Source organism: Martes martes, assembly GCF_963455335.1.
Source record: "Martes martes genome assembly, chromosome: 5".
NCBI lineage: Eukaryota > Metazoa > Chordata > Mammalia > Carnivora > Mustelidae > Martes > Martes martes.
The window spans coordinates 60,584,805-60,612,314 of record NC_137892.1 but is presented as its reverse complement, the minus strand read 5'-3'; the positions used below and the strand labels follow the sequence as shown (position 1 = coordinate 60,612,314).

Here is a 27,510-nt window from a genome sequence, read left to right as displayed (position 1 = left end):
AATTTTTAAAAAGACACAGGGGGGCACCTGGGTGGCTCAGTGGGTTAAAGCCTCTGCCTTCAGCTCGGGTCATGATTCCGGGGTCCTGGGATTGAGCCCTGTGTTGGGCTCTTTGCTCAGCAGGAAGCCTGCTTCCTCCTCTCTCTCTGCCTGCCTCTCTGCCTACTCTCTCTGTCAAAAAAGAAAAAAAAAAAAAAAAAGACACAGGGTGACAGAATGGATAAAAAGAAAATAAATGTAAAGAGATAGAAAAGCACTTATCATTCCAATGGAAGTAAAAAGAAAGCCAGAATAGCAATACTTATATTGGACAAAACAGGCTTTAAAACAAAGCAAAGTGGTAATTATGAAAGGTGACAGAGATGTTAACTAACTTTAATATGGTTATCATTTTGCAATATATACATGTGTTAAACCATCACACTGTACACCTTAAACTTACACAATGTTATATGTCAGTCATATCTCAATAAAACTGGAAAAAATTTTAAAAAGACTATAAAAAGTGACAAAGAAGGACACTATGTAATAAAAAAAGGAAATAATCCAATAAGAAGACCTAACAATTGTAAATATTTATGCACCCAATGTGGGAGCATGCACATACATAAAGCGGCTAATAACAAGCAAAAAGGAAGTAATCGATAGTAATACAATAATAGTAGAGGACTTAAACATGCACTTACATCAATGGATAGATTATCCAAACAGAAAATCAACAAGGAACAGTAGCTTCGATTGGCACGTTGGACCAGATGGATGTAACAGATATATTCAGAACATTCCATCCTAAAAAACCAGAATACACATTCTTTTCAAGTGCACATGGAACATTCTCCAGAATAGATCACTTATTAGGTCACAAAACAAGTCTAAACAAATTCACAGACTGAAATCATATCATGCACCTTTTCTGACCACAAAGCTATGAAACTAGCAATGAACAGCAAGAAAAAATATGGAAAGAATATAAATACATGCAGGCTAAATCACAGGCTACCTAACAATGAATGGGTCAGCCAAGAAATCAAAGAAAAGATCAAAAAGTACATGGAAACAAATGAAAATGCAAACACAACAATCCAAAATTAGGGGGAAGTACCTAAAGCTATTCTAAGAAGGAAGAATATAGCAATGCAGGCCTAGCTTAAGAAACAAGACAAATCTCAAATAAATAACCTAAACTTATATATAAAGGAGAAAAGGAGCTTGTAAAGGAAGAACAAAGAAAACCCAAAAGCAGTAGAAGGAAGGAAATAATAAAGACTGAAGCAAAACTAAATGAAATAGAATCTAAAAAATAAAATACAACAATGAAACCAGGAGCTGGTTCTTTGTAAAGATCAACAGAAATAATACACCTCTATCCAGACTCTTAAAAAAAAAAAAAAAGGGACTCAAACAAAGAAATGAAAGATGAGAAATGATAACACCAAGATACAAAGGATTAGAAGAGTATTACAAGAGTATTATAAAAAATTATATGCCAACAAGTTGGAAAACTTAGAAGAAATGGATGAATTCCTAGAAACCTATAACCTCCCAAAACGGAATCAGGAAGAAACAGAACATTTAAATAGACCAATTACCAGTAATGAAATTGGATCAGTTATCAAAAAACTCCCAACAAACAGAAGTCCAGGACCAGACGGCTTCGCAGGTGAATTCTACCAAACATTTAAAGCATTTCTTTCTTCTCAAAGTATTTCAAAAAATCGAAGAGAAAGGAAAGCTTCTAAATTCCTTCAATGAGGCCTGCATTACCCTGATACCAAAACCAGATAAAGACACTATGAAAAAAAGAGAACTACAGACCCATATCTCTGATGAATATAGATGCAAAAACAAACAAAGTAGTAGCTAACTGAACCCAACAGTATGTTATAAAAATCATTCACCACGAATGGGATTTATGAGATGCAAGAGTGGTTCGATATTTGCAAGTCAATCAACATGATATATCACATCAAGAAGACAAAGGATAAAAACCATATGATCATTTCAAAAGACACAGAAAAAGCATGTGACAAAGTACATGATAAAAACCGTCAGTCAAGGAGGTTTAGAGGGAACACACCTCTCCGTAATAAAGGCCATACATGAAAAACCCACAGCTAACATCATACACAATGAAGAGAAACTGAGAGTTTTTCCCCTTAAGATCAGGAGCAAGACAAGGATGTGCACTCTCACCACTTTTATTCAACATAGTACTGGAAGTCCTAGCCTCAGCAGTCAGATAAGGAAAAGAAATAAAACCATCCAAATTGGAAGCAAAGAACTAAAACTGTCACAACTTGCCGATGACATGATACTGTGCATAGAAAACCTTAAATACTGCACAAAAATACCTACTAGAATTGATAAATGAATTCAGGAAGGTTGCAATATCCAAAATCAATATACAGAAATCCATTGAATTTCTATATACTAATAATGAAATAATAGAAAGAGAAATTAAGAAAACAATCTCATTTACGATTACCCTCCCCAATTATAAAATACCTGGGAATAAACTTAACCAAGGAGGTCAAGGAACTATATTCTGAAAACTATAAAACATAGATGAAAGAAACTGAGGATGACACAAAGAATTGGAAAAACATTCTGTGTTCATGAACTGGAAGAACAAATATCATTAAAATGTCTACACTAGGGGCACCTGGGTGGCTCAGTGGGTTAAAGCCTCTGCCTTCGGCTTGGGTCCTGATCCCAGGGTCCTAGGATAGAGCCCCTCGTCGGGCTCTCTGCTCAGCGGGGAGCCTGTTTCCTCCTCTCTCTCTGTCTACCTCTCTGCCTAATTGTGATCTCTGTCAAATAAATAAATAAAATCTTAAAAAAAAAGTCTACACTACCCAAAGCAATCTACAGATTTAATTCAATCCTTATCAAAATACCAACAGCATTTTTCATGTAACTAGAATAATCCTAAATCCTAAAAGTTGTATGGAACCATAAAAAACCTGAATGGACAAAGCAATCTTAAAAAGAACAAAATTGCAGGCATTATAATTTCAGATTTCAAGATAAACTATAAAGCTGTAGTAATCAAAACAGTATGATATTGGCAATAAAACAGACACATACATCAATGGAACAGAACAGAGAGCCCAGAAATGAACCTAATTATAAGGCCAATTATTCTTTGACTAAGGAGGCAAGAATATACAATGGAAAAAAGTCTCAACAAATGGTGTTGGGAAAACTGGACTACTGCATGAAAAAGAAAGTGGACCACTTCCGTACCCCATACACAAAACTAAACTCAAAATGAATTAAGGATTTAAATGTGAGAACTGAACGCATAAAAATCCTTGAAGAGAGCACAGGCAGTTTCTCTGACGTTGGCTGTAACAACATTTTTCTAGGCCTGACCTTTGAGGCAAGGGAAACAAAAGCAAAAATAAACTACTGGGACTACATCAAAATAAAAAGCTTCTACAGAGCAAAGGAAACAAGTCAATGAAATGAGAGAAGATACTTGCTAGTAATATATCTGATGAAAGTTTGAATTCCAAAAATACATGAAGAACTTATACAACTCAGGGCGCCTGGGTGGCTCAGGTGGTTAGGGATCTGCCTTCAGCTCAGGTCATGATCCTGGGGTCCTGGAATCAAGCCCTGCACCGGGCTCCCTGCTCAGCGGAGAACCTGCTTTTCCCCTTCTCCGATCCCCACTTGTGCTCTCTTTCAAAAAAACAAATGAAATCTTTTAAAAAAATTTTTTATTTAAAATTTTTTCAGTGTTCCAGCATTCATTGTTTACACACCATACATGCAATACATGCCCTCCTTAATACCCACCACCAGTCTCAGCCAACCCCTCACCACCCTCCCCTCCAAAACCCTCAGTTTGTTTCTCAGAGTCCACAGTCTCTCATGGTACAAATAAAGTCTTAAAAAGAAAAAAAAAAAAAAAAAACAAACTTGTACAACTCAACACCAAAAAAAAAAACAACAAACAAAAACAAAAACAAAAAAACCCAAGTAATCCAACTGAAAAACAGGCAGAAGACATGAATAGACATTTCTCCAAACAAGACATACATGTGAAAAGATGCTCAACATTACTCATCATCACGAAAATGCAAGTCAACCACAGTGACGTAGCCCCTCAACCTCTGAGAATGGCTAAAATCAAACACAAGAAACAACAAATGTGTTACAAATGTGGAGAAAAAGGAACCCTCTTGCACTACTGGTTGGAATGCAAACTGGTGCAGCTGCTATGGAAAACAATATGGAGTCTCCTCAAAAAATTAAAAATAGGGGCGCCTGGGTGGCTCAGTGGGTTAAGCCTCTGCCTTTGGCTCACGTCATGATCCCAGGGTCCTGGGATCGAGCCCTGCATTGGGCTCTCTGCTCAGCAGGGAACCTGCTTCCTCCTCTCTCTCTGCCTGCCTGCCTCTCTGCCTACTTGTGATCTTTGTCTGTCAAATAAATAAATAAAATCTTTAAAAAAAAATTAAAAATAGAATAACCATACAATCCAGTAATTCCACCACTGGGTATTTACCCAAAGAACAAAGAAATACTATTTTGAAAAGATATGTGCACCCCTATGTTTAGTGCAGCTTTATATGCAATAGCCAAATTATGGAAGCAGCCCAAGGGTCTACTGATAGCGGAATGGATCAAGATGGGGGGGGGGTATAGATATATACATATTTTTACACACACACACAATGGACTATTACTCAGCCATAAAAAAGAATGAACTCTTGCCATTTGCAACAATATAGATGGATCTAGAGAGAATCTATATAATCTAATGCTAAGTGAAATCAGTCACAGAAAGATAAATACTTTATGATTTCACTCATATGTGGAATTTAAGAAAGAAAACAAAGAAAAAAGAAACAAGCCAAGAAACAGACTCTTAACTATAGAGAACTGATGGTTACCAGAGAGGTGGTGGGGGGCATGGATGAAACAGGTAAAGTGGCTTAAGAGTACACTTCTCTTGATGAGCACTGAGTAATACAAAGAAATGTTCAATCACTATATTATACACCTGAAACGAATATAACACTGTATATTAACTCTGCTGAAATTAAAATTTAAAAAAACATAGTAAGTCAAGAGAGATTGATATTCTGAAGATAATGGAAGATGTAAAACTGTTGATTTTAATAACAATTGGAAGACTACTCAGCGAATATAACAACAAAAAACTACGGATGCATGTGATAAAACTGACCAATCTCCAAAACATAAAAAAAAATTCAGCTGAGCCCATACAGCCCAAATAATCATAAAGGATCATAAAATGGTTCTTTTTTAAGCAAAAAAAAAAAAAAAGATGAAGGGAGGACATTTTATAATCATGTACATGTAAATCCACTAAGAAAACTTAAAAATTCTACAGATGTATTCATCTAGTAAGTTTCAAAATACATGAAGCCCAAACTCACAGATCTAGGAGGAAACAGACAAATCTACAACATTTCTTTCTCAGTATTCCATAGGACAAGTTAACAAAGTGTCAGGAAGAAACCAAGGGCCTGAAACAAGACTATCAATTACATGAGGGTCCGCAGGAAGCAGATGCCATGGCAGGATTCAACATGATTACTTGCAGGAGGGAATATGAGAAAGGGAGATCTGTTCAGAACACGATACTGGAATGAGAGGGAAGAAAGGAAGTCCCAGACTACAATGCAGGCCCGGGAAAGTTTCGTGCACGCCCATGGGGGTCTTCATGCCTCTTAGGAAAGTCTTGCGTGTCCTAAGGCAGGAATGGGCTTTGCTCATTCATGAGCTGAAAGCAGAGCATGGGAAGCCTAGATTCAGTAGGAACATTATGGTTGATCCAAAGGGGTTGTCCTGGAGTTGTCAACTACACCCCCTGCAAGGGGAGATCTCAGTGATAAATTTGCATGGCTACAACCATCTACTCTTTGCACCATACGGACTTCTAGGAGAAGCTTTCTGTAGCTTCCATGGATCTCACTTCCTAAGGAACATTTAGAAAAGGTGGGGTGGGGGGGTGGTCGGGTTAGTGGTATGAACTAAATCCCCCATTGTTCCAACTGGCATTTCTCTTCAGCCTCTTCCATTATCCTTTCTCTATTTCCCTAATTTTCAACTACCACCTTGGCTGACCTTGGTGTCTTATCTTCCACTGTGAGCAAAACCTTTAGTCCTAAGGCCTTGGCAATTACAACCTTCTTGGGTTAGGGCTGTTTTTACCTCGTTACAATAATACAAGGGAGTACCAGGAGGTGTCCAAGTGGATCATCTGGGTTCTACACCTATTTCTTCCCATCCCATTGTGAAAAAAGCAGCTCTACACCTCCTTCTGCTGTCAGGATAGATTATCCCTTTTACAATGATGATTCCCCTTCTCACCTGTTCGTCCCCACACAAAATCTTATTCCTTTCTGTATGTCAAAAGTATTTCCTGACAGGGGCGCCTGGGTGGCTCAGTCAGTTAAGCATCTGCCTTTGGCTCAGGTCATGATCCCAGTGTCCTGGGATCGAGTCCCGTGAGTCCTGTATCAGGCTCTCTGCTCTGCAGGGAGCCTCCTTCTCCCCCTGCCTGTTGCTTCCCCCGTTGTGTGCATGCTCTTGCTCTGATAAATAAATAAAAACTTAAAAAAAAAAAAGTATTTCATAACAACTTTTTAAAAATTTTAAATGGAATAAAGCCTAATTTTTAATGTGAGGAGCTATATAGCTATTAATTTTAATGGAGGAAAACACCGGTATAAATAATGGAATATCTATTGTATTTAATTCAATAATCAAGGTAGAAATGGGTGGCTCAGTTGGCTGAGTGTCTGCATTCGGCTCCAGTCATAATCCCTGGGCCCAGGGATCGAGCCCCGCAACAGGCCCCTGCTCAGTGGGGAGTCTGCTTCTCTCTTTACCCCTCCCCTCAATTTGTGCTCTCTCTCTCTCACTTTCTCTTTCTCTCTCAATAAAATCTTTAAAAAATTTAAGGGAGAAATCAAATACTCACCATCTCTCAATATTAAAAATACAGTAAATCCTTGCACAATGTGGGGGCTGGGGTGCTGATCTCCCGCACAAAAATCCATATATAACTTTTGATCCCCCAAAACTTAACTGATAGTATACTATTAATCAGAAGCTTTACTGATAGCATAGTCGGTTAACACGTATTTGTATGTTATATGTATTATAATACTGTGTTTTACAATAAAGTAAGCTAGAAAAAAGTCAAGAAAATCATTAAGGAAAATACATTTACAGTACTGTATAGAAAAAATCCACATATACGTGGATCCATGCAGTCCAAACCCATGCTGTTCAACAACCAACCGCATTTATTTTTCTTATATATGTAGAGACCCATACTTACACTTCTGTTGAGAAACAGAGCATATATGAGGGATCCTCAAAACCCTCGAAAAAAAAAGCTACAATTGCCATCTGAGAATTAAACTAGAAAAATCTGCACATAATGAAGATCAGTCCTCTGGAAGACCAAACGAAGAACTGCCAAGTCTACAATCAAATGATTCAGAAAAGAAAGCCAAATTAACTATATTTTATCTTTTCTGCAAAGAACCTGTATGAAGAGAAGGCAAATGGTTATCATGGAACCTAGAAAAGGGGGAGGTCACATCTGATGTGTCATATCATCAAAGAAAGCCCTACCCAATTGCTACGAATGTCTAAATGCTATTGTTTTGTTCTACAGTAGGGACGGGGTTAGACGGTTTTGTATCTTGCTTTAGGCCCATATGTTCACTGAGTCACTTATCCCAGTGCTGTGAAAATACCCACACCAGATAAAAAATACCTCAAAGATTAAGGAGGTGTACCATAATTATCTATTCTTTCTGTAAGAATAAATTATACTTGACAATGAGTAAATCAGTTTGAGAGATGTAATTATGGAACTGTAAAAGCAGAATTTAAGAGAATGTGGTAGCTATATACAATGGAACATTACTCAGCCATAAAAAAGAATGAGATCTTGTCATTTGCAACATGGATGGATCTAGAGGGTATAATGCTAAGGGAAATCACTCAGCAAGAGGAAGACAAATACCACATGTTTTCACTCCTAAGTGGAATTCAAGAAAAAGGGGGGAAAAAGAAGAAAGAAACAGACACTTGATATAGAGAAGCGGTAGTAGCCAGAGGGGAGGTAGGTGGGGTGGGAAGGGAAATGGGTGAAATATGTTAAAAGGATTAAGAGTACACTTATGAGGAGCACTCAGTAATGGATAGACTCACTCAATCATTATATTAGACACCTGAAACTGTATGCTAATTATATCTGAATTAAAATTTTTAATTAGTTCTATGAATCTTAGGGCTACAGTGGAAATACAGTTAACTGAGCCTGTCATTTACTTTTTAACATATACACCAGACTCCTTACTTTTCAAAAATGCTTTTGACTTACATAGGCGCTCTGTATACTGAATCTGAAGATGGGGGAAGATAGGTTCTATTTTGGCATCTCTACAAAATCTGTTTGCACAGAACTTGCATAAAAGCAGCTCTGAAAATAGCAATCTCTTTTGCACAATATACGTGAGGTCAGAAAGAAGACAGTGGGTTCTGGGATGTAAAAGCCGTGCTGAAGACATGGACAAACACGCATGGAGTCAAGGTACACAGACATGTGATTTGCCATCGTGGCTTGAATTACTGAGAACTCATCAGTGCTGATGAGGCACTGACTACATTCCAGTGCACTTCAATCAGAACCACATTATACCATTAGAATTAATGAAGCACTAGAAGACTTTAATGAGTAAGAGAGGGTTGGTTTTAAAGTCTTTTATGCACTTTACTCATTTGACAACAATTTAGTTGACAGTGCTATCACCTCTCCTGTAAAACAGGTAAAAAGTTTACTAAAGGTTTTAAGTAACAAATTATATTCAACACACTCCCTGGCACAGTTCTTCAACATTCACTTAATGGTCTAATGCTTTAGCTTATTTAAGATGGATCAATTTGTCTTTTGCCATCCTGTGTGTGGGGAGGGGGGCGGCTAACAGACACTAAACAATTGTTCTCCCTCAGATCCCACATTCTCATTATACTGATGAGATTTTTTTTTTTCCTCTTTTAAGCTACTAGGAACTTTCAAGCCAGTAAGGCTCCTATTTTTCACCTTTTCTAGAAATATATTCATCATGAGTATGTGTGGGGGGTTGGTGAGGGATGGGGAAGGGAGTCCAACCACCTCCAAACAGGAAGGCAGTAGGAGATTCAGAAGAATATTAACTGGAAAGGGCAAATGAGTATTTTCCAGGTATCAACGTGTATTTTAGTATGAACCTGAAAAATAACAGAATGAATTATTAGGCAACCACAGGAGGGGACATGGCATATCTCCGAGTACAGGAAAACGACCAGACATTTTAAATCCTGGATCCAGTTTTGGCAGATTTAATGTTAGTTATGCTCTCCATATCTTACTTTTTCCCAATTGTAAATGACTATTACTGTTCATGAGTACTAGTATGGAATGAGTACTACCATTCATAACTATTTGGGAAGCTTTAGAGCACAAAATGCTTAATACATAGTGGGTTTTTAAAAATGCTTTGTTCTTCACAAGGAGCACCTTCTAAATTCAAAATGGTAACTGATTTTTTTTTTATAAGAAAGGGAAATTATATGCAAATAACAACTTGATTCTTAAATTTAAGAACAGCTCCTTAAACAGTAAAAGATGTAAAAATGAGCTTCAAGAGAAGCAAGATGAAAGTACTACTGTTAAAGGTTAAATATCAGCTTTTCTTTTTTAAATTATAGTAAAACATGCATAAAATTTACCATTTTAAGTATAAAGTGGTAATAAGCACACTTACAGTGCTCTATAACCATCACCATCATCCTCAATATGTTTTTAAAACAAAGACCCAATACAGGAAAAGTAGCAACACCTGCAGACTGAAGAGTGTACAATCTGGTTTAAAAGAAGTTCCACTATCTGGTTTGTTCTCCTGCTACAAAACACATTGTATAGGTATCTAAAAGCAACATATACTCAATGCAACTAATGTGCTATTTGAAAGCTTGCTAGTGATTTCCATATTGAGCTGCCTTGGGCACAGATGCACACAATTCCAATAAATTCCATTTATTCCGTGGGGTATTACAGGCCTAAGTGTTTTTTCTGGGGGGAAATTCTGGGCCCAAATTCGTCTTCTTGGAGCTCACCACCCTAGGTTCACATCTTCCAGAATATATATAATATCACTTTATACCTTTTCCTGGTCCATAAATATTTTCTAAAATATTTGTGGGACCTCTCTTCCCATAACCAGTTCTTTTATTATTCAAATTCCATTATCAAACAAAAGGTATATTTAGTTTCAGAGGCAGTGTTCAATTTATCAGTTGCACATAACACCCAGTACTCATCCCATTTATTTTTCTATACCAAACCTTTTGGAGGGCTAGTTTTGTGATTCTCTTAAATTAGTTCATCCTAAGTCGTTTATTATTTTTTACCCAGAGAATCATAGGTAGATTTCTTATGGTAGTTACTAAATCTGTACTATATATTTTGGTCACTTGGTTCTGTTCACTTTCATCCTTTATGAAGTATTACCTTAAGTTCTTCTCCTTCTTTCCTTCTGTGCACACACCTCATTTACACAAGGCATTTCAGTTTACTAGAGATCATGATTACATTGATTATTTCTTTTTCTATCAATGCCTCCCCATCACCTCCCTCATTCCCCTCTCCAGTTCTCTGCAACACAATCTATTGTGAAGTTTTCTAAAATTTCCCGGGAAGAATGAATTTATCTGTAATCTTTACTACCAATGTAATTCCTTCACTTACTTCTTTCCCAGTGGTTTACCAGTCTGCATATCTTACCCTCACAGGTAGTCGGTTGTTGACAGGCAAGGACTCTGTCATTTTTATATATCTAGCATTTAAGAAGGTACTGGCATACAGAAGATATCAAAAAATGGTTTTTCCTCACCTGCCCCATTTTACAGAATTCCATCTATAACTACAGACCTCCCACTGCTCCCTTTGAAGGGACCATCCGGGGCCCAAATCAGGTAGCATTTCCTCAGACATAAGAGGAGAAGAAGAAGTAAGTACTCCTTTTCAGACAAGAGAGCTTGGAAATCTTACCACTTATATGTAATTTAGGTTTAAGTATTCATTTGAAGCACTTGACGCTGCCACTAAAAAGCATGATTAGGAACTCGAACTTGAGAGATACAACAGAAGAGGGTTAGATTAGAGTCAGAGCGCCACATCACTTCTGTGATTAATATTCACAATGCTATTCTTACTCATATTTAAACAAAGACTATGAAAAAGATTTAAGCTTTTTCAGGGGAGAATACAAATGTCATAGTATTCCCATTCCCTATTATTTAGCAACCTCAAGCAGCTGCCACTAATGGGTTTCTCCTGTTAAACACTTCAGATAGTTTTTTGTTTCACTTCTGAAATAAAGCAGTACTCCTTGTAACTTTGTTACTGAGAAAACCAGCGTGGCAAATGAAATAAAAACACAGGGCCATCTTCATGTGCATGTCAGGTAATAAAGCTGTCACTAGTAGTGTGGCAATCACTTAAGTTCTCTGACATTTAGTTTACTGACCTGGAAAACAAGAATGTAAGATTTTTAAAAGGTATGTACTTCTATAGATCTACATATAATTGGAAATTCTCATGTGCAGCCTCACAACTCTCATGGATTAAAAAACTTTAGACCTCAATGTTAGGCAGGAATCTATCAAAATCCTAGAGGAGAACATAGGCAGTAACCTCTTCGACATTGGCCAACTTCTTTCAAGACATGTCTCCAAAGGCAAAGGAAACAAAAGTGAAAATGAACTTTTGGGACTTCATGAAGATCATAAGCTTCTGCATAGCAGAGGAAACAGTCAAGAAAACAAAGAGGCAACCCACGGAATGGGAGAAGATATTCATGAATAACACTATAGACAAAGGGCTGGTATCCAAGATCTATAAAGAACTTCTCAAACTCAATGCCCAAAAATCAGATAAACATGTCAAAAAATGGGCAGAAGACATGAACAGACACTTCTCCAGAGAAGACATACAAATGGCTAAAAGACACATGAATAAATTTTCATCATCATTAGCAATCAGGGAGATTCAAATTAAAACCACATTGAAATATCACCTTACACCCGTCAGAATGGCCAAAATTAACAAGACAGTAAACAACAAGTGTTGGAGAGGATGTGGAGAAAGGGGAGCCCTCTTACACTGTTGGTGGAAAGCAAGTTGGTACAGCCACTTTGGAAAAGTGTGGAGATTCCTCAAAAAATTAAAAATAGAGCTGCCCTATGGCCCTGTAATTGCACTACTGGGTATTTACCCCAAAGATACAGATGTAGTGAAAAGAAGGGCCATCCGTACCCCAATGTTCATAGCAGCAATGGCCACAGTAACCAAAATGTGGAAAGAGCCAAGATGCCCTCCAATGGACGAATGGATAAAGAAGATATGGTCCATATATACATATACATATATACGCCTCCATTAGAAAGGATGAATACCCAACTTTTGTGACAACATGGACAGGGCTGGAGGAGATTATGCTGAGTGAAATTAAGTCAAGCTGAGAGAGTCAAGTATCATATGGTCTCATTTACTTGTGGAGCATAAGGAGTAACACGGAGGAAGAAGTTGAGAAGGGTGATGGGGGAAATTGGAGGGGGAGACGAACCATGAGAGACTGGACTCCGAGAAACAAACTGAGGGTTTTGGAAGGGAGGCGGTTGAGGGGTTGGGTGAGCCTGGTGGTGGGTATTAAGGAGGGCACGTATTGCATGGAGCACTGGGTGTGGTGCATAAACAATGAATCTTGGAACATTGAAAAAATAAAAATTTAAAAAAAAATTAAAAAACACATCAATTGGCAAAATCTGGTCCCAGCTAACCTTTCTAGATTTGCTATCCTCCATAACAAATACTCTACAATTAAAGAGCTTGTTTTGAATCTGCTCACCTTAATGTAAGACTCAGCTAGTGGGCCAGCTCCCTGAGGCTGGGCCTTGGACACTCCTAGTCCTGCAGCACCTCGTGGTCACTCTAGCTAGTCTAGGCAATCACCTCTTAACTTGAGACAATCTAGACAAGAGTGAAGATTCAAAATTCTAATGGGAGTGTTTCCAATTTCAGGTAAGTAGGAATGAGCACACTCCACCCTGTGTCTCCCACTGAATGTATCAATAAAACATAACACATAGATCAGCTATTGGAGAACTTGAAAAATAAAAAGCAGCAGGCAAATTATGGAAGACCAGAATTCAAAGTACCACTGAACCAGTGTAAGTTTACATTTTGGTTTTTATCCTGGGCATTGTGGAGGTTATTTTGTATATACTCTCAATTCTAATCCTTACAGAAAAAAAAAATTTTTTAGTAGGCAATTAACTTTTTTGAAAAAAAATTTTTTTAAAGATTTTATTTATTTATTTGACAGATATCACAAGTAGGCCCAGAGGCAGGCAGAGAGAAGAGAGGAGGAAGCAGGCTCACTGCTGAGCAGAGAGCCCGATGCGGGGCTCGATCCCAGGACCCTGAGATCATGACCTGAGCCGAAGGCAGAGGCTTTAACCCACTGAGCCACCCAGGCGCCCGGCAATTAAATTTTTTAGACTTGTGTTACAGGCTTTGTCTCATTTTTTATAGGTGTCCATTCAAATCTCAGTTCATTTCTTTAAGCCTCTGAGTTTGTCTTGTGCATGTGGGGTCAGGAGTTAGCACATGGGTTCACATACAGAAGTAGAAGAATCCTTTTTATGCCTCTCTCCCTTCCAGGATTCCCCCTCACTTTAGAGGTGTGGCTGTTACATGCTTTTTCACTCTGGTTCTTTCAGCCAGAAAAATGATGGCAGGATTTCTATTACAGTTTTAGCCGCTCATGCATTTTGTGACTATGACCCACTCTCAGGGCCAAAACACACACACACACTCACCCATGTGCTGGCTGCTTCTATGGATTTTGACTCCCCTCCACAAGGGTCTGCATTTACTTACTCTTCAGAGTCCTCACATAGTTGTTTTTTCTATTTTGCTCAAAATTTCTAATTATCAGGATGAGAGACAGTTTACAGAAATCTTCTATCATAACTATTTTGTTGGAAACATAAAAATGTATTGCCTGGGTAAAAAACTACAGTAATATAATTTAAATCTATATCTGGCAAGAGGCAGTTTCTTAAACTGGGTAGTGTTTACATGAATGTGTTTTATAATTACTTTGTATATTTTTTATCCTTTTTTGATGTATAATACACTTGACAATTTTCTAAAAATGAGGTACTCTGGTCCTTCATAACCGAAACTTAAGCTCCTCACTTAAAATTCACCCTGTGGAGGGGCACCTGGGCTGGTCAGATGGTTAAGTATCGGACACTCAATTTCGGCTCAGGTCATGATCTCAGGGTTGTAAGATTGAGAGCTACATTGGGCTTTGGGCTGAGCGTGGCATCTGCTTGAGATTCTCCTTCTCCCTCTGCCCATGCCCATCCCCATCCCTGTCCCTGTCCCCGTCCCCCTATCCCTCTTGCATGTGCATGTTCTCTCAAAAAAAAAAAAAAAAAAATTTTACCCTGTGGATAATACTGTTATGAAAATAGCATACCTGTAGTATTTCAATAATATATGAATGGCTCAAATTTAATAAAAAGATAATCCATCAACTGTAAAAGTGAGTACATTCTAAGAAAATAAAGTCTTCGTTTCAAAGAAGGTACAAACAGGCAAACAATCTCCTACAGTATTTCAATGTAGCAGAGCCCACACCTTTGAATCAATATCTTCATTCAAATCATAACTCTACCTCTTACTAGATGTGTGAACTTGCGTAAGTTACTTCAGCTTTCTGAGCTTGTTTCCTCATTGTAAAATGGACAAAATATAGTACCTACCTCTCAGGATGAAGCGAAGAGTGAAGTAAACAATTATGAAGAACATTCAGCACACAGTGCTAGGTACCTATAAAATGTTCAGTGAAAGTTAGCTGTTATTAGTAGTGATATTTCTTCTGAATCCCAAAGGACTTCCATTACTTATTTACTCAATTACTAATGTTCACTTGATATACTTCCACAACAACAATTTGAGATTATGTTCCTTCACTACCAGGAAATGAACAACTTTGTACAGTTTAAAATTCAACACAATACTAAAAAGGCAAGTTTTAGTTGAATGCACCCTCTAGTGGTTTCCATTAGGTACAAGTACCTGGCTTCTACAAAAGAAAACCTCTTTATGAAATGTCCCTACTTTGCTTAGAACCTGAAGCCAGCTGGTTGAGAACATAGTGTGAAGTGGATAATCATACAACTAGGAAGCTCCCTCTCTTCAAGAACTGGAGGAATATTTTATCCTTTACAACTCCCCCCCACCATAAGACCTAGAATATTTGCGATATTCACCATACCAAATTCCATTATTTCTACAGCATTGACTTTAATCTTAACTCCTAAAGAAAATCAGGCCACTTCCTAGTTTGCTTTAACAAGCATTGCAGCATACTTATTCTTTGTCTAACAAAAACATACTGAGTACCAACTATGTATACCAGGCAATGGGAATACAATAAACAACTTATTATACAATTATTATGTAATTACTAATTTGAAAGTGTTTTAAGTAAAGACCGCCATGAGTGTACAAGAGGGGATTGGTCTAATTTGGGTGGCAGGGGAGCAGAATAGGAAAGCTTACTTAAAAATAAAATGTAAAAAGACTTTAAGGGTAAATACTTTAGCTGAAAGAAGAAAAAGTACTGTGCAAAGACAACAGCATATGTAAAGGTCTGAAGATTGCAAGGTACACACAGCATATGAGAAACTGAGGAAAATCCCCTCGTCAAAGAAGGGGGGATTGTACAGGGAGAGACTAGTGAAGTAACTCCAACTTAAGGAGTTTGAAGTTCATCTTAAAAACGATGGGAGGGGCACTTGGGTGGCTGAGTGCATTAATTGTCTGACTCTTTGATTTCAACTGAGGCCATGATCTCAGGATCATGAGACTGAGTCCTGCCTGGGGTTCTGCGCTGGGCATGGAGCCTGCTAAAGATCCTCTCTCCCTCTGTTTCTCCCCCCAAGCTCTCTAAAATAAATAAGATCTCTTAAAAGAGAGAGAGAGACAGAGACAGAGAGAGAGAGAGAGAAGAAAAAGAACAATGGGAAACTATGGAAGGGATTAAGGCAGAAGAGCAAAAAAAAATTTTTTTTAAAGATTTACTTATTGACCTGAGAGAGTGAGGGAAAGAGAGAGCACGAGCTGAAGGGGCAGAGAGGCAGACAGGGCTCAGGACTGGATCCCAGGACTCTGAGATCTTGACCTGAGCAGAAACCAAGAGTTGGCACTTAACAATGGCACCTACCCAGGCACCCCTGATTTACACTTCCAAAAATTCACTTTGCTAAGAAATGGAAATGGGTGAGGGAGTGGCGTAAAAAGTAGATGCCCAGACCAGCTGCCAGTAATCCGGGTGAGATGGGATGAAACCTGGGACGAGGGAGGTAGCAGTGGAGATTAAGTGGAAAGACAGTTAAAGGGCAAGATGGATCGACCATGATGATAGGTATGGAAGTAGCGAACTTGGTGAACTAAGTGATGTGACAATGCCATTGTCCCCACTAAGTACAACTGGTGGGGGTAGCTGTTTGAAAAAGATTTGAGATAATAAATTAAGAAACTAGGGTTTTCCTCTTAAAAAGAGAACTTCTTTGACCACAAAGTATAATTATTTCAGTTGAAGGCTTAACTAGTATTAGGCAGGAGGATCACGAGGTACCACTCTCCACTCAATTGGGCCCTAAATGTCTTTTTTTTTTTAATTTCTAGAATGACCCACTACTACTGCGCTAAGACTTTTACCTTACATCTACGTGGAAAGCCCTTAACTCATTCCCACCCCCAAATGATTTTAAAAGTACAGTTCAAAGGTCACCTTCTCCAGTCTTTCCCACACCCCCATGCTGCCGTGCAGCTCTTCTACTGAGCTGTGGGTTCCGGACAGCACGGATTAAGCACTCTTCATTTTTGTGTCCCCGTTGTGCAGCGCTGCACCCCTCAAAAACTAGGCGCTCCATAAATTTTTACTCAGCCGCACACACCCGCCCAAAGAGCAACTCTAACTAGCACACGTGCCCCGCCCCACCTTAGCCTGCCGGAAGTGACGCACTCTCGGGGACGCATTTCCGGTCCCGAGTGCCGACTCAGTCGCCGGGGGCGGGCTTCTCTGGCTGGCTAACTCAGCTGCTCTGGAGGATTCGTACGCGGTAAGTAGTTGCGCGCGGCTGAGCGAGATAGAACCCTGGGAACCCCCCCGCCGGCAGGTGCAGTGTATTTCTCCCGTTCGTTCCCAGGGACCTGGCGGGAAGGCGCAGAGACTGACTGCTGGGCCCCCAACAGCTCTCAACGGCAGATGGGGCTGGAGTGCCGGGATCCGAGGCCCGCCGAGGGCGCCGTCGCGGGGACGGCTCTCAGCGGTCGGGTGCTAGCCGCCTGGGCTGGCGCATCCAGCCCTACCGGGACCCGGTGTCCAGTGGCTCCCCCAACCACATCTTGATACTCAGAGCTTCCCCCTTTCCTTGTCCTCATAGGAAGGATAATGCACCTCTTGGACAGCTCCAGTCTCTACCGTGGCAGTCGCAGGATCTGCTGTGAGCAGTGTGCGCGCGGGGTGTAGAAGTGTGTAGCGTCCCACTGACGCGTTGGCTCCGCCCTTCAGCGTGTGTTTCCGGGAGGTTTCTAACCACGAGACTTGAGGTTTTAACCCTGTTTGGTACACGGCATGCCGCCCCCAGAGGGGCGCGGCTCAATAATTGAAAATGATTGGAAATCACTGGGCTCGAAGTGGTTTATAGTCTGATTAATTAGAAGACCCAGCATCCTCACGTGACCATAAACAAACCCTTTTGTATATGTTACGTATCAATCTGCGGGGAAGGGTTGTAATGACAAACTTCTCGCCAAAGACAGGATTTCTGTGTACTTAATTTGCTGTGCAGATTGTTTGCACTGAACTGACTCAGCGAGCAGGTGGGATGAAAGTAGCCTTGGGACTTACAGATAGGTAACAGCCAGGAAAACTGCAGAATTGGGGGAAAAGTAACTTCATTCACTGTATTACTTTGTGATTCAGATTTTACAAAGTAACTTGGTTACTTCATCAAATGTTTTACAATTTTAAGCATTTATATACATGTTGGGTTTTTTGTTTGTTTTACTGGTGTGGTAGCTCTTTTGGTAAGGGTCGATTTATTTTATAGGCCTATCTGTGCCGCATATTATAAAATTAAATATACAAATATCTAAATGAAGTGTTTAAATAATTAAGGCTTTAACTTATGGGCATAATGTGATACAGTGTGGATCTTTAGTGTTTTTTGTTTTTTTTTTTTAATGATTACTAACATCCATGCTTGTCTTAAAGCTTGATAAAGTACCGCTGATGAAATCATGACCAGGTGGGCCCGAGTTACTACCACTCATAACAAGAGACCTTTGGCTGCAACATCATGGGAGGACATGAAGAAGGGGTCCTTTGAGGGAGAAAGCCAAAATCTACCAAAGAGTAAACAACTTGAAGCCAAAAGGCTCTCCGTTAAAAATGATGCTCCCCAAGCAAAACACAAAAAGAACAAAAAGAAAAAGGAGTACTTAAATGAAGATGTAAATGGATTCATGGAGTACCTAAGACAAAACTCACAGATAGTTCATAATGGAGAGATGATAACAACAGACAGTGAGGAGGTAAGGGAAGAAATTGCAGTTGCTTTAAAGAAGGATAGTCGACGGGAAGGAAGAAGACTAAAAAGACAAGCAGCAAAGAAAAATGCAATGGTAAGATCATTACTTTAACTGAAATATTATTTTATATAGGTCAGAACTATTATTCATATACTCACACATGTATATTCTAACAGAATCTGATGCTCTTACATACTAGATTTATAAAGCATCTTTTTGAGGGCTAGTAATAACATTAGGACTTTTTTTTAGCACTTCCTGTATGCTGGGCACTTGATGTGATTAATTATCACAACAACGCTATAAAGATAGTAGCATTAGTCTCATATGTGGAGAAAACACTGATATATAGGCAGGTGTAAAAAAGTGCTGACGGGGGGGGGCACCTGGGTGGCTCAGTGGGTTAAAGCCTCTGCCTTCGGCTCAGGTCATGATCCCAGGGTCCTGGGATCGAGCCCCGCATCGGGCTCTCTGCTCAGCAGGGAGCCTGCCTCCCTTGGTCTCTTTCTGCCTGCTTGTGATCTCTCTCTCTCTGTCAAATAAATAAATAAAATCTTAAAAAAAAAAAAAAAGTGCTGATGGCCACTTAGCTAGTATAGTAGTGGAGATGAAATTCAAACCCAGAGCTTGTCTGACTTCAAAACCTATGTTCTTATTCCTGCCTTCCAGTAGCTTCTTTTCAAACAGGCATTAAAAAAAAAAAAAAAAAGTAAGGTGGAGGGTTAAATATGTGTGGTTCCCTTTTCTTAGAAAGGATGTTTTTTGTCTTTATGCATGAAAAACTGAGGCACAGGAATGAGCTCTAATAAGAATCACACTAGTTAGTAACAGAGCAGAGTAATAGAGTTAAGATCCCTTGAGTTTGTTCCTAGTCATTCCTCCATCCCTTCTCCATACTACTCAGAGGAATGTTGGGGGCTGCACGTTGATTTCTTTTGCCCGCCCCTGGATTTTTAAACTGTCAGACGTAGGAAATGAAATACTTCATATAATTCTTTCCCTTCTCTGAGTGAATTTTCCAAGTCTTCCAGTAAGTTACTACATAAAAATCAGTATTTGTTATCAATTTACCCCTTCATTTTTATTTGCAGGATTAGTTTTATACATAGTTGCAGATAATTATTTAGAGATGATGCTAATCAAACATTCCTTATGGATAAATATGGATAGAAAATGTAATCATTTTTATTTGGATCAGGATAGCTTTATTTAAATTGTACCATTATTTAAAAATATTTTTATTGGGATGCCTGGGTGGCTCAGTTGGTTAAGCATCTGACCTGATTTGGGCTCAGGTCATGAGATCAAGCCCTATGTCAGGCTCTACACTCACTGAGGAGTCTGTCCCTCTCCCTCTGTTTCTCCCCCTGTTCACGTGTGTTCTCTCTCTCTAAAGTAAATAAATAAAATCTGAAAAAATTTTTATCAAGTTAATTTAACTTAAAGGTAATTAACTTAAAGATAATTTCATTGACATAGGCAATATGATGAATTGCATAGTATTTGAAACATTTATATTGTGACCTTTTAAGAGAAGTTTTATATTTGTAATTAAGAAAGACACTGGTTTTCAAGAAAAAATAAATGCTTTCTATTAAAGCATATATTTTAAAAGTATGTAGTTTGCTCAGTCTGAGCATCAGTTCTTAATTGCTAGAAATTAAGATAATTTATGATGTTCACTGTCGATAGTCCCATCTACATTAAATTTAGGATCATTCAAGAAATTTGCATTTGGTGACAATTGGGTTTTAAAGGTGAAAACCTGGGGTGCCTGGGTGGCTCAGCTGGTTAAGCATCTGACCCACTCAGGTCATGATCACAGGGTCCTGGAATGGAGCCCTGCTTCTAGCTCCGTGTAGGATGCCATGCTCAGCAGAGAGTCTGTTTGCCCCTCTCCCTCTGCACCAACCCCACCTTGTGCTCTCTGTCTCTCTCAAATAAATAAATAAAATCTTAAAAAAAAAAAAAAAGGGTAAAAACCTAATCAGTGAACTGTCATGTTACTAGAGACCATGTTGACTTCACCAGGACTTCCGGTCGTCTTCTTATGATGATCTAGTTTTTAGCCATTAGCTTTTCCTGAACTTGTATAAAACTGCATTTTCTTTGTTTGGACCACCTCATTCTAAATGTAAAAGTTAGTGAAGATTTAAAGGGGCTCATTCTTTTCCAGTATGTTATGAAATGGAAAAAATGAGGACAGAGTTGCAATATATGTTTTATTCTGCCTGTTTAATTTGCTTTTTAAAAATCCTGTGCTTATTTTGAAAAAAAAATTGTTTTAAAAAACATTTTTTTCAAGATTTTATTTATTTATTTGACAAAAGAAGGAGAGAGAGCATGAGTAGGCAGAGTGGCAGGCAGAGAGAGAGGAAGAAGCAGGCTCCCCACTGAGCGGGGAGCCCAATGCGGGATCACTGAGGGGGAGCCCAGGAGCCCAGACCCCCGGGATCATGACCTGAGCCAAAGGCAGCCATTTAAGTGACTGAGCCACCCAGGCGCCCCTTTTTTCAAAAAAAATTTTGAAAAACTATTTGTTGTCCAAGAAAGAAAGAAAGAAAGAAAGATATATATATATATATATATATATATATATATATATATACACCTTTTTTCAGTTTATATAAAATAGCTTACATATCTTTGAGTACCTACCATATTTGATTATGACTACTGTTCTTATTCATCACAGCAAAAACTATTCTCCATGTCAGTAGGTAGTATGTAAAGCGACTATTTAGTGTTATGTGGGAGCCAGATAATTCATCTTAGAATTATTCTTTTAAAATGTATTGTGTAGGGGCGCCTGCGTGGCTGTCATTAAGTGTCTGCCTTCAGCTCAGGTCATGATCTCAGGGTCCTGGGATCGAGCCCCACACTGGGCTCCCTGCTCAGTGGGAAGCCTGCATCTCTCTCTCCCACTCCCCCTACTTGTGTTCCTGCTCTCGCTGTCTCTTTCTCTTTCTGTCAAATAAATAAGTAAATATCTTTAAAAAATGTATTGTGTACATACTCTAAAAATGAAACACCTACTTCTGAGTATTAAAGAATATGTATTAAAGTTATGAAAACTATAAGATACATTTTTTGGTATGAAATTTAATTTGAATCATAATTTAAATGGCATCATTTGACTCAAACGTATTCAATTTTATGAACTTTGTAAGTACTAGTATGAATTATGCCTGATAATTTTTATGGTCATTTTCTATTTTTCACAGAAAACTCATTTTTTCTAGAAGAGACATCCCCTTAATGAAATTAATAGTCCATATTTGCTTAATTCATTTAAGTAGTTTCTATGAAACCATTTTTAACTTTGTGTCTAAGATTGATGGATTTATGGATTGACAGTTTTCAAAAGTACTGAGACCCTCTTCTAGAAATGACGTTTATTGTTTAGGAATGTATGGAACAACTTTTTTCTACAGATAAAACATTGAGATTTTTTTAAAAAGAGCTAGATAACAAATGAAAGACATTTTAAAGATATTTTTGAATTCAAGAATTAATAAAGCCAGTGTAGTTTTGTAATGCGGAAACTCACATTTTGTTTTCCCAGGTATGTTTCCATTGTAGAAAACCTGGTCATGGGATTGCAGATTGCCCAGCTGCCCTTGAGAATCAAGATATGGGAACTGGAATATGTTATCAGTGTGGGTCCACAGAGCATGAAATAACCAAGTGCAAAGCCAAAGTAGACCCAGCTCTTGGTATGTTTTCTTTGTATTGATTTTTAATGTGGTAAATGTCAGAAGTGGGATCTTTGGGGACAGAATTTGTCATGAGCATGCCACTTATTATTTTGAAATTGAGATAAAATTTTAAGTTGAATAAAAAATAAGGGTTTTTTTTCAGATTATTTAAAATAATTGTATGATTTGTTCTGTACTTAGCCAACTTAACAGAAAATGTTGATTCTTACAGGTGAATTTCCTTTTGCAAAATGTTTTGTTTGTGGGGAAATGGGGCATCTATCCAGATCTTGTCCTGATAATCCCAAAGGACTCTATGCTGATGGTGAGTACTGTTACCCTTATATGTCAGAAAAGGTGAGTTAGAATGCAGAGTTGTGATTTAACGTGGAGTCTTAATTAGCTCTTGAATTAATTCTTGGACAATAAACAAAACCTTAAGAATTTCAGTTTTTATCAAACTCTATTCTATGTACTGGACTTTATGTGTAATATGATGTATTATTAATCAAGACAAAAAGCTGAAGTATGTATTTTAAGCTTTTTGCTTGTTTCAGCATCATTTGTGAGAGTATGTTATAAATACCTACTTTTAAACACAACAGAAGCAAAGGGGGTATATCTCAAGCTAATATAAGATTTTAAAAAATAGTGTTGTGGATTTAATCACAGGCTAGCATACCATTTTGGATAGACGGGCTGGTAGACACTCTTCAATATGTATAGTAATCTTTGTTTCTGAATGTTTTCCTTGGGTAATCGTCTAGTGTGGGATCATGTAACTCTCTTATATTTAGCTCAACTAACATCTTAAGCTCCTCAAAGTCTGTAATGTCCAAAGTTTTAAGGAAATTTTCTGTTACTATGAGTAAGGTGCTTATGTGCTAACTGATGCCATCAGGTTCCAGATACCTCTTGTATGTCATGTCCTGGGTCGCATGGGAGAAGTCCAGTGAAAAGGCACAGCATTCGAATCAAGCTGACGGGTTATAGCTCTAGTACCACCACTCACTAGTGGGACTTTGGCTGAGTTCTGTTATTTCTCTCAGTTCAGTTTCCTTGCCTGTTAAATGGAGATGAAAAACTATATTTCCTTGATTCTAAGATGTACATTTTCTCACATTTTAATGTCTCTGAACTCAGAATATATCTTACCCGTGGTGAGTGCCATGTAATTGGCAGGGTTGTGTTTTTTTTCCCCCTGGGAGGTTTGTAAAATAATGATATAGCTTATATTCAGTGTCTTAGATTTGATGAATTATGGTATCCACCTTGAAGAGCTTTGAAAATTAAAATAGATTGTTCAGTGTCCCTCTCCCATTTCACTCTGGCATCTACAATAGTAAAGAAGCTGGCCCTGGAAAAGGCCCACAAGTGCCTTTCAGTCTTATGACACAGGTCAGATGACATGACTGATGATAAAGATGGCTTTGGATGGTTATGCAAAATAATTAGATGTTTTTTAAAAAGTGCAGCAAAGGAAAGAGATCACAGAGAAGTGAGAATTGAGCCAGGTTTACATCCTATAACGTCATATTTCTGAGTAAGTCACTTCACAATATAAGCATGTCATGATAATGCTTGACCATTAAGGGAAAGACTAATTTTAGAAACTACATGTGTGGTAATTCACAGTCCTGGAATGTTGCTTAAAGTAGGCAGACAGGCATTTTTATTAGGGTTAGGGTGCCTGGCAGATAGAAGGTACTAAAACAAAAGTGAATTTGGTTCCTTTTATAACTGATCATCCCCATCTGACCTGTAGAGATGAGCAATGGCTCCTAATTTTTTGGGGGGTCATTGATCATTTGTTAAGAAATAATGGACATTCTCCTCGAAAAAATGCATCTGGACACCACTTTTGCTTACAGGTTCAACAGTTCACAAATCTTTGCCTATGTAACCACAGTTACGATCTTCTGTGCAGTGGCTCTTGGACACTCCAGAGCACAAGTACCTTCTTCCATTATCTCTCTCCTCTCTGTCCCTCTTCTCCCCTGAAGGCCAGGTGCAAGAACTAGTGGATAAGTACAGTTTAGGGCTCTGTGGGATCAAAAGGACAAGGAGTAGACTTATTAACAGGAATGGTGGCACCTACCTGTGCACTGACAAGGCTGTGAGGACCAAATAAGATATGAAAAGTGCTTTGAAACATTACAGTCCCTTGTGAGTATGAGAGGTTTTCAGTGACTTTGTTCTTTTAATAGGTGGTTGCTGCAGACTCTGTGGCTCTGTGGACCATTTTAAGAAAGATTGCCCTGAGAGTCAGAATTCAGGTGAGATCTCTGGGCCTCTATTTAGAAGGCCCGAGGTTGTTATTCTGTGTTTTTGCTGAATTTTGTTAATACTGAGGTACCACTAATTTTAAGACAACCTGGTTTCTTGCTGCAATGACAATTTAGTCATTTCTCTCTCAGGAGTAGATGCAGTTGTAACTGAGCACTAGTGGCTGGTACTGTCAGGTGGGGAAAAGGTGACCACTGAGCCCTAGAGGACCCTCATCTGACAAAGCATCTTACTCATACACATTCTTTACTGCCAACTAATGAATTTAATAATAAAGCCAATTCTGTCACCAACAGAAAAATACTGATTCACTAAGAGGAAATAAAAAATATGAAAGTAACTCAATATTTTTATGATTGAGCATTCTCACATATGGTTTGCTTCATCTATATCTGAAGGATTCAGAGCTGATTGCAAAAACAGCCAAAAATACTAAAATTTTGTTAGGTATACATCATCAGGCCAGTTGTATTTTCTTTCTAATGAAATACTACCGTTGGTCATCAAAACTTCAAAAATGTTCACTATATGTATGTGAGAGAAGTAAAAATTATTATTATATTAGTTTACCTGGATTGGAATGATGATAACCTTGAGTAGAAGAAAGACAAGAGGGCAAAAGTAGTACTTCTTAGGGAAAAAGCACATTTCTTTTTATCTCAAATAGTGACAGTACTACACAAAATCTGCTCATTCTTACTTCCTACCTGAACATTTCCCTTTGAAAACCCAGAGTTCTTGTTTACGGTCTTGTCTAGAAGAAGACAGTTTTTACTACATTGTAGGCAGGAGGACTGAAATGATGGAAGTGGAATTTGAATTCTCCCTCCTGGAGGGTTGCCATTTCCCGAATGACAAGACTGACGAGCAGATGTTGTATAATTTCACAGGTGGAATCTTGTGCATTTAAAACCGATGCTTCATAAGTCATACTGTTTACAGATTCTTGGAATTCATTGACTCTGTAATGATGAACTCTGGGAAAGAATGAAAGAGCTTTCTCATCAATTTGTGCATTGCAAAGCAGTTGCTGCATTTCCCTAATTGGGATGAGAAATTGCCTGCGGTACTCTGAAATCAAGGGTTATAATCAATTACAGAATGCTCACTCTCCTTTAGTGATGGAGTCTTCCCTCCTTGTGATTATTCATGTCAAAACTAGTTCCTTTGCTAAGCCAGTTCCAAACTACAGGGATGTACTTGATTACCATTTTTCTTACATTTTTCTAACTTCCATTCCTTGACAGATCGAATGGTCACGGTTGGTCGCTTGGCAAAGGGAATGAGCGCCGACTATGAAGAAATTTTGGATGTACCTAAACCACAAAAACCCAAGACAAAGATACCTAAAGTTGTTAATTTCTGATAATGATTAGTACTGCCATTAGTTACCACCTCATTGTTAAACATTCTGAACTGGGCCTACTTCGCAGATTGGAGCTGGGCTCCCTTGGAGACCTGTGTTAGAGATACCAGTATGATCAGGGAATGGTCACATAGTTTCCTGAGTGCTGGCCATTAAAGAGGGTTTTTATAACTAGAGAAAATCACTGAAGAAGTAGAAGACGTTAGAATTGGATTCTCTAAAAGAACATTTTTAACAGAACTTAGGTATAACTAAGTGGTTATATGCTTGATTGTAACAATCATCTTTTTCTTAAAAACTATGTATTAATGTGAACCACCCCTACATAAAGTTTTACTGCTTGGCATTTGGAATTGAATTTTTAGTTAGATTGTTTTCTTTGTTCAAAATACCACCTTATTATTATTAATTTATTAATTGCCACAAAATCCACTATATTTTTAAAATAATGAAAATTCATTTGCTATTAACTTATTTTTCTGAATACCTGATTCTGGATTGTACTATCCATTCTCTCTTTATCTCCAGGTACAAACCCTTTGGGAATACCATCTTTTGTGAAGTCTAGATAAGATTAATTTTGGTTAATATTTATTTTAGTTTTGACATAAAGAAGTACAAATTATTGAGGTAAAATAGAAGAATACCTTAACAGCAGCTCTTCTTTGTTCTTGATTTTCAAGAGAGAAATTCTAGCCGAAATTTAGTTTCAGGTATTCTGCCAGAATGATGTCACTTAACAGATTGTATATTACACTTAACAGCATTTTGCTCACATGTTTTAGATGCGTCCAGGTGAGAATGCAAGTATCACCGTAATAGAGTTAGAACACTAATCAGAGACCCATTAGCTTCTTTGATTTGATGAATACATGCATACTTAATACATATATTTCACAAGGCTTAGGGCTCCCATTGTACTGTTTAATGGAATGACTCTAGTGGATTGTGTGTTTCACTTGGAATTTTACCTGATTGGATACATTTGTAACTAAAGGAAACAGCTGTGATTAGTCACTGATGCTTCAAAAGCAAAATATTTACCAAATAAGAAAAGAAACACTTTTCTCTGTTTTAATGTCTGCATACCTCAACAGTTCTAGTTTTAATAGGAGCTGTTGTTTTATTTTTGATATGAGAGGAAAACAGGACAGAATATAGCTCAGCCTCCCAGAACTTAAAGAAAGGAGTGCCATTTAAAAGAAATCACACAGGTCATGCAGCTGGAAGAGGGCAGCAGTACTGTCTTAGACATTTAGTCCAAACACGCCCAGATTTATTTCACCTGTCCTACGAGGTGCCAAAGACTCTGGAGAGTCAAAAGCTTCCTCAAGTGAGGAAGGCAAACATTAAATTTATTTATGCACTGCATCTTTCTCCAATTCCTGCTGTGTTTCTGTTACTCTTTTAGGTACTTGGGATTGTGGTTGTGATGAAGACAA

The 27,510-nt window shown here is 38.3% G+C and overlaps 2 protein-coding genes and 1 long non-coding RNA gene across 10 annotated transcripts in view; 1 reads left to right on the top strand and 2 right to left on the bottom strand.

Moving 5' to 3' along the window:
• Positions 1-17,678, bottom strand: part of LOC308343599 — a 48,590-nt gene extending 30,912 nt beyond the window's left edge. The window contains exons 1-3 of one of the 2 annotated variants that reach the window (XR_013966887.1): positions 17,583-17,670; positions 14,878-14,944; positions 687-789 (exon numbers count right to left, since the gene is read on the bottom strand). This is a non-coding gene — a long non-coding RNA (uncharacterized lncRNA). Of the gene's footprint in view, positions 1-686; positions 790-14,877; positions 14,945-17,582 lie in introns of those variants that run through there. The other variant, XR_013966886.1, reaches the window with a different exon arrangement.
• On the top strand, positions 17,171-26,426 carry ZCCHC9 (zinc finger CCHC-type containing 9). Of its 6 annotated transcripts, none has more exons than XM_080804693.1 (7): positions 17,171-17,244; positions 17,569-17,628; positions 18,402-18,811; positions 22,284-22,434; positions 22,649-22,741; positions 24,624-24,692; positions 25,950-26,426. In XM_080804693.1, the coding sequence occupies exons 3-7, from the start codon at positions 18,428-18,430 to the stop codon at positions 26,066-26,068; spliced, it is 816 nt and encodes a 271-aa protein (XP_080660819.1). In that variant the 5' UTR covers positions 17,171-17,244; positions 17,569-17,628; positions 18,402-18,427; the 3' UTR covers positions 26,069-26,426. The 6 variants fall into 6 exon arrangements, with proteins under 6 accessions (XP_080660819.1, XP_080660822.1, XP_080660824.1 ...); XM_080804696.1 differs by having other exon boundaries at positions 17,192-17,244; positions 17,569-17,637; XM_080804695.1 differs by lacking the exon at positions 17,171-17,244 and adding an exon at positions 17,280-17,301.
• ACOT12 (acyl-CoA thioesterase 12) overlaps positions 24,068-27,510 on the bottom strand; it is a 51,201-nt gene continuing 47,758 nt past the window's right edge. The window contains exons 16-17 of one of the 2 annotated variants that reach the window (XR_013966884.1): positions 25,410-25,679; positions 24,068-24,459 (exon numbers count right to left, since the gene is read on the bottom strand). The gene's annotated coding sequence lies outside the window, so the exon portion shown is untranslated. Of the gene's footprint in view, positions 24,460-25,328; positions 25,680-27,510 lie in introns of those variants that run through there. The other variant, XM_080804687.1, reaches the window with a different exon arrangement.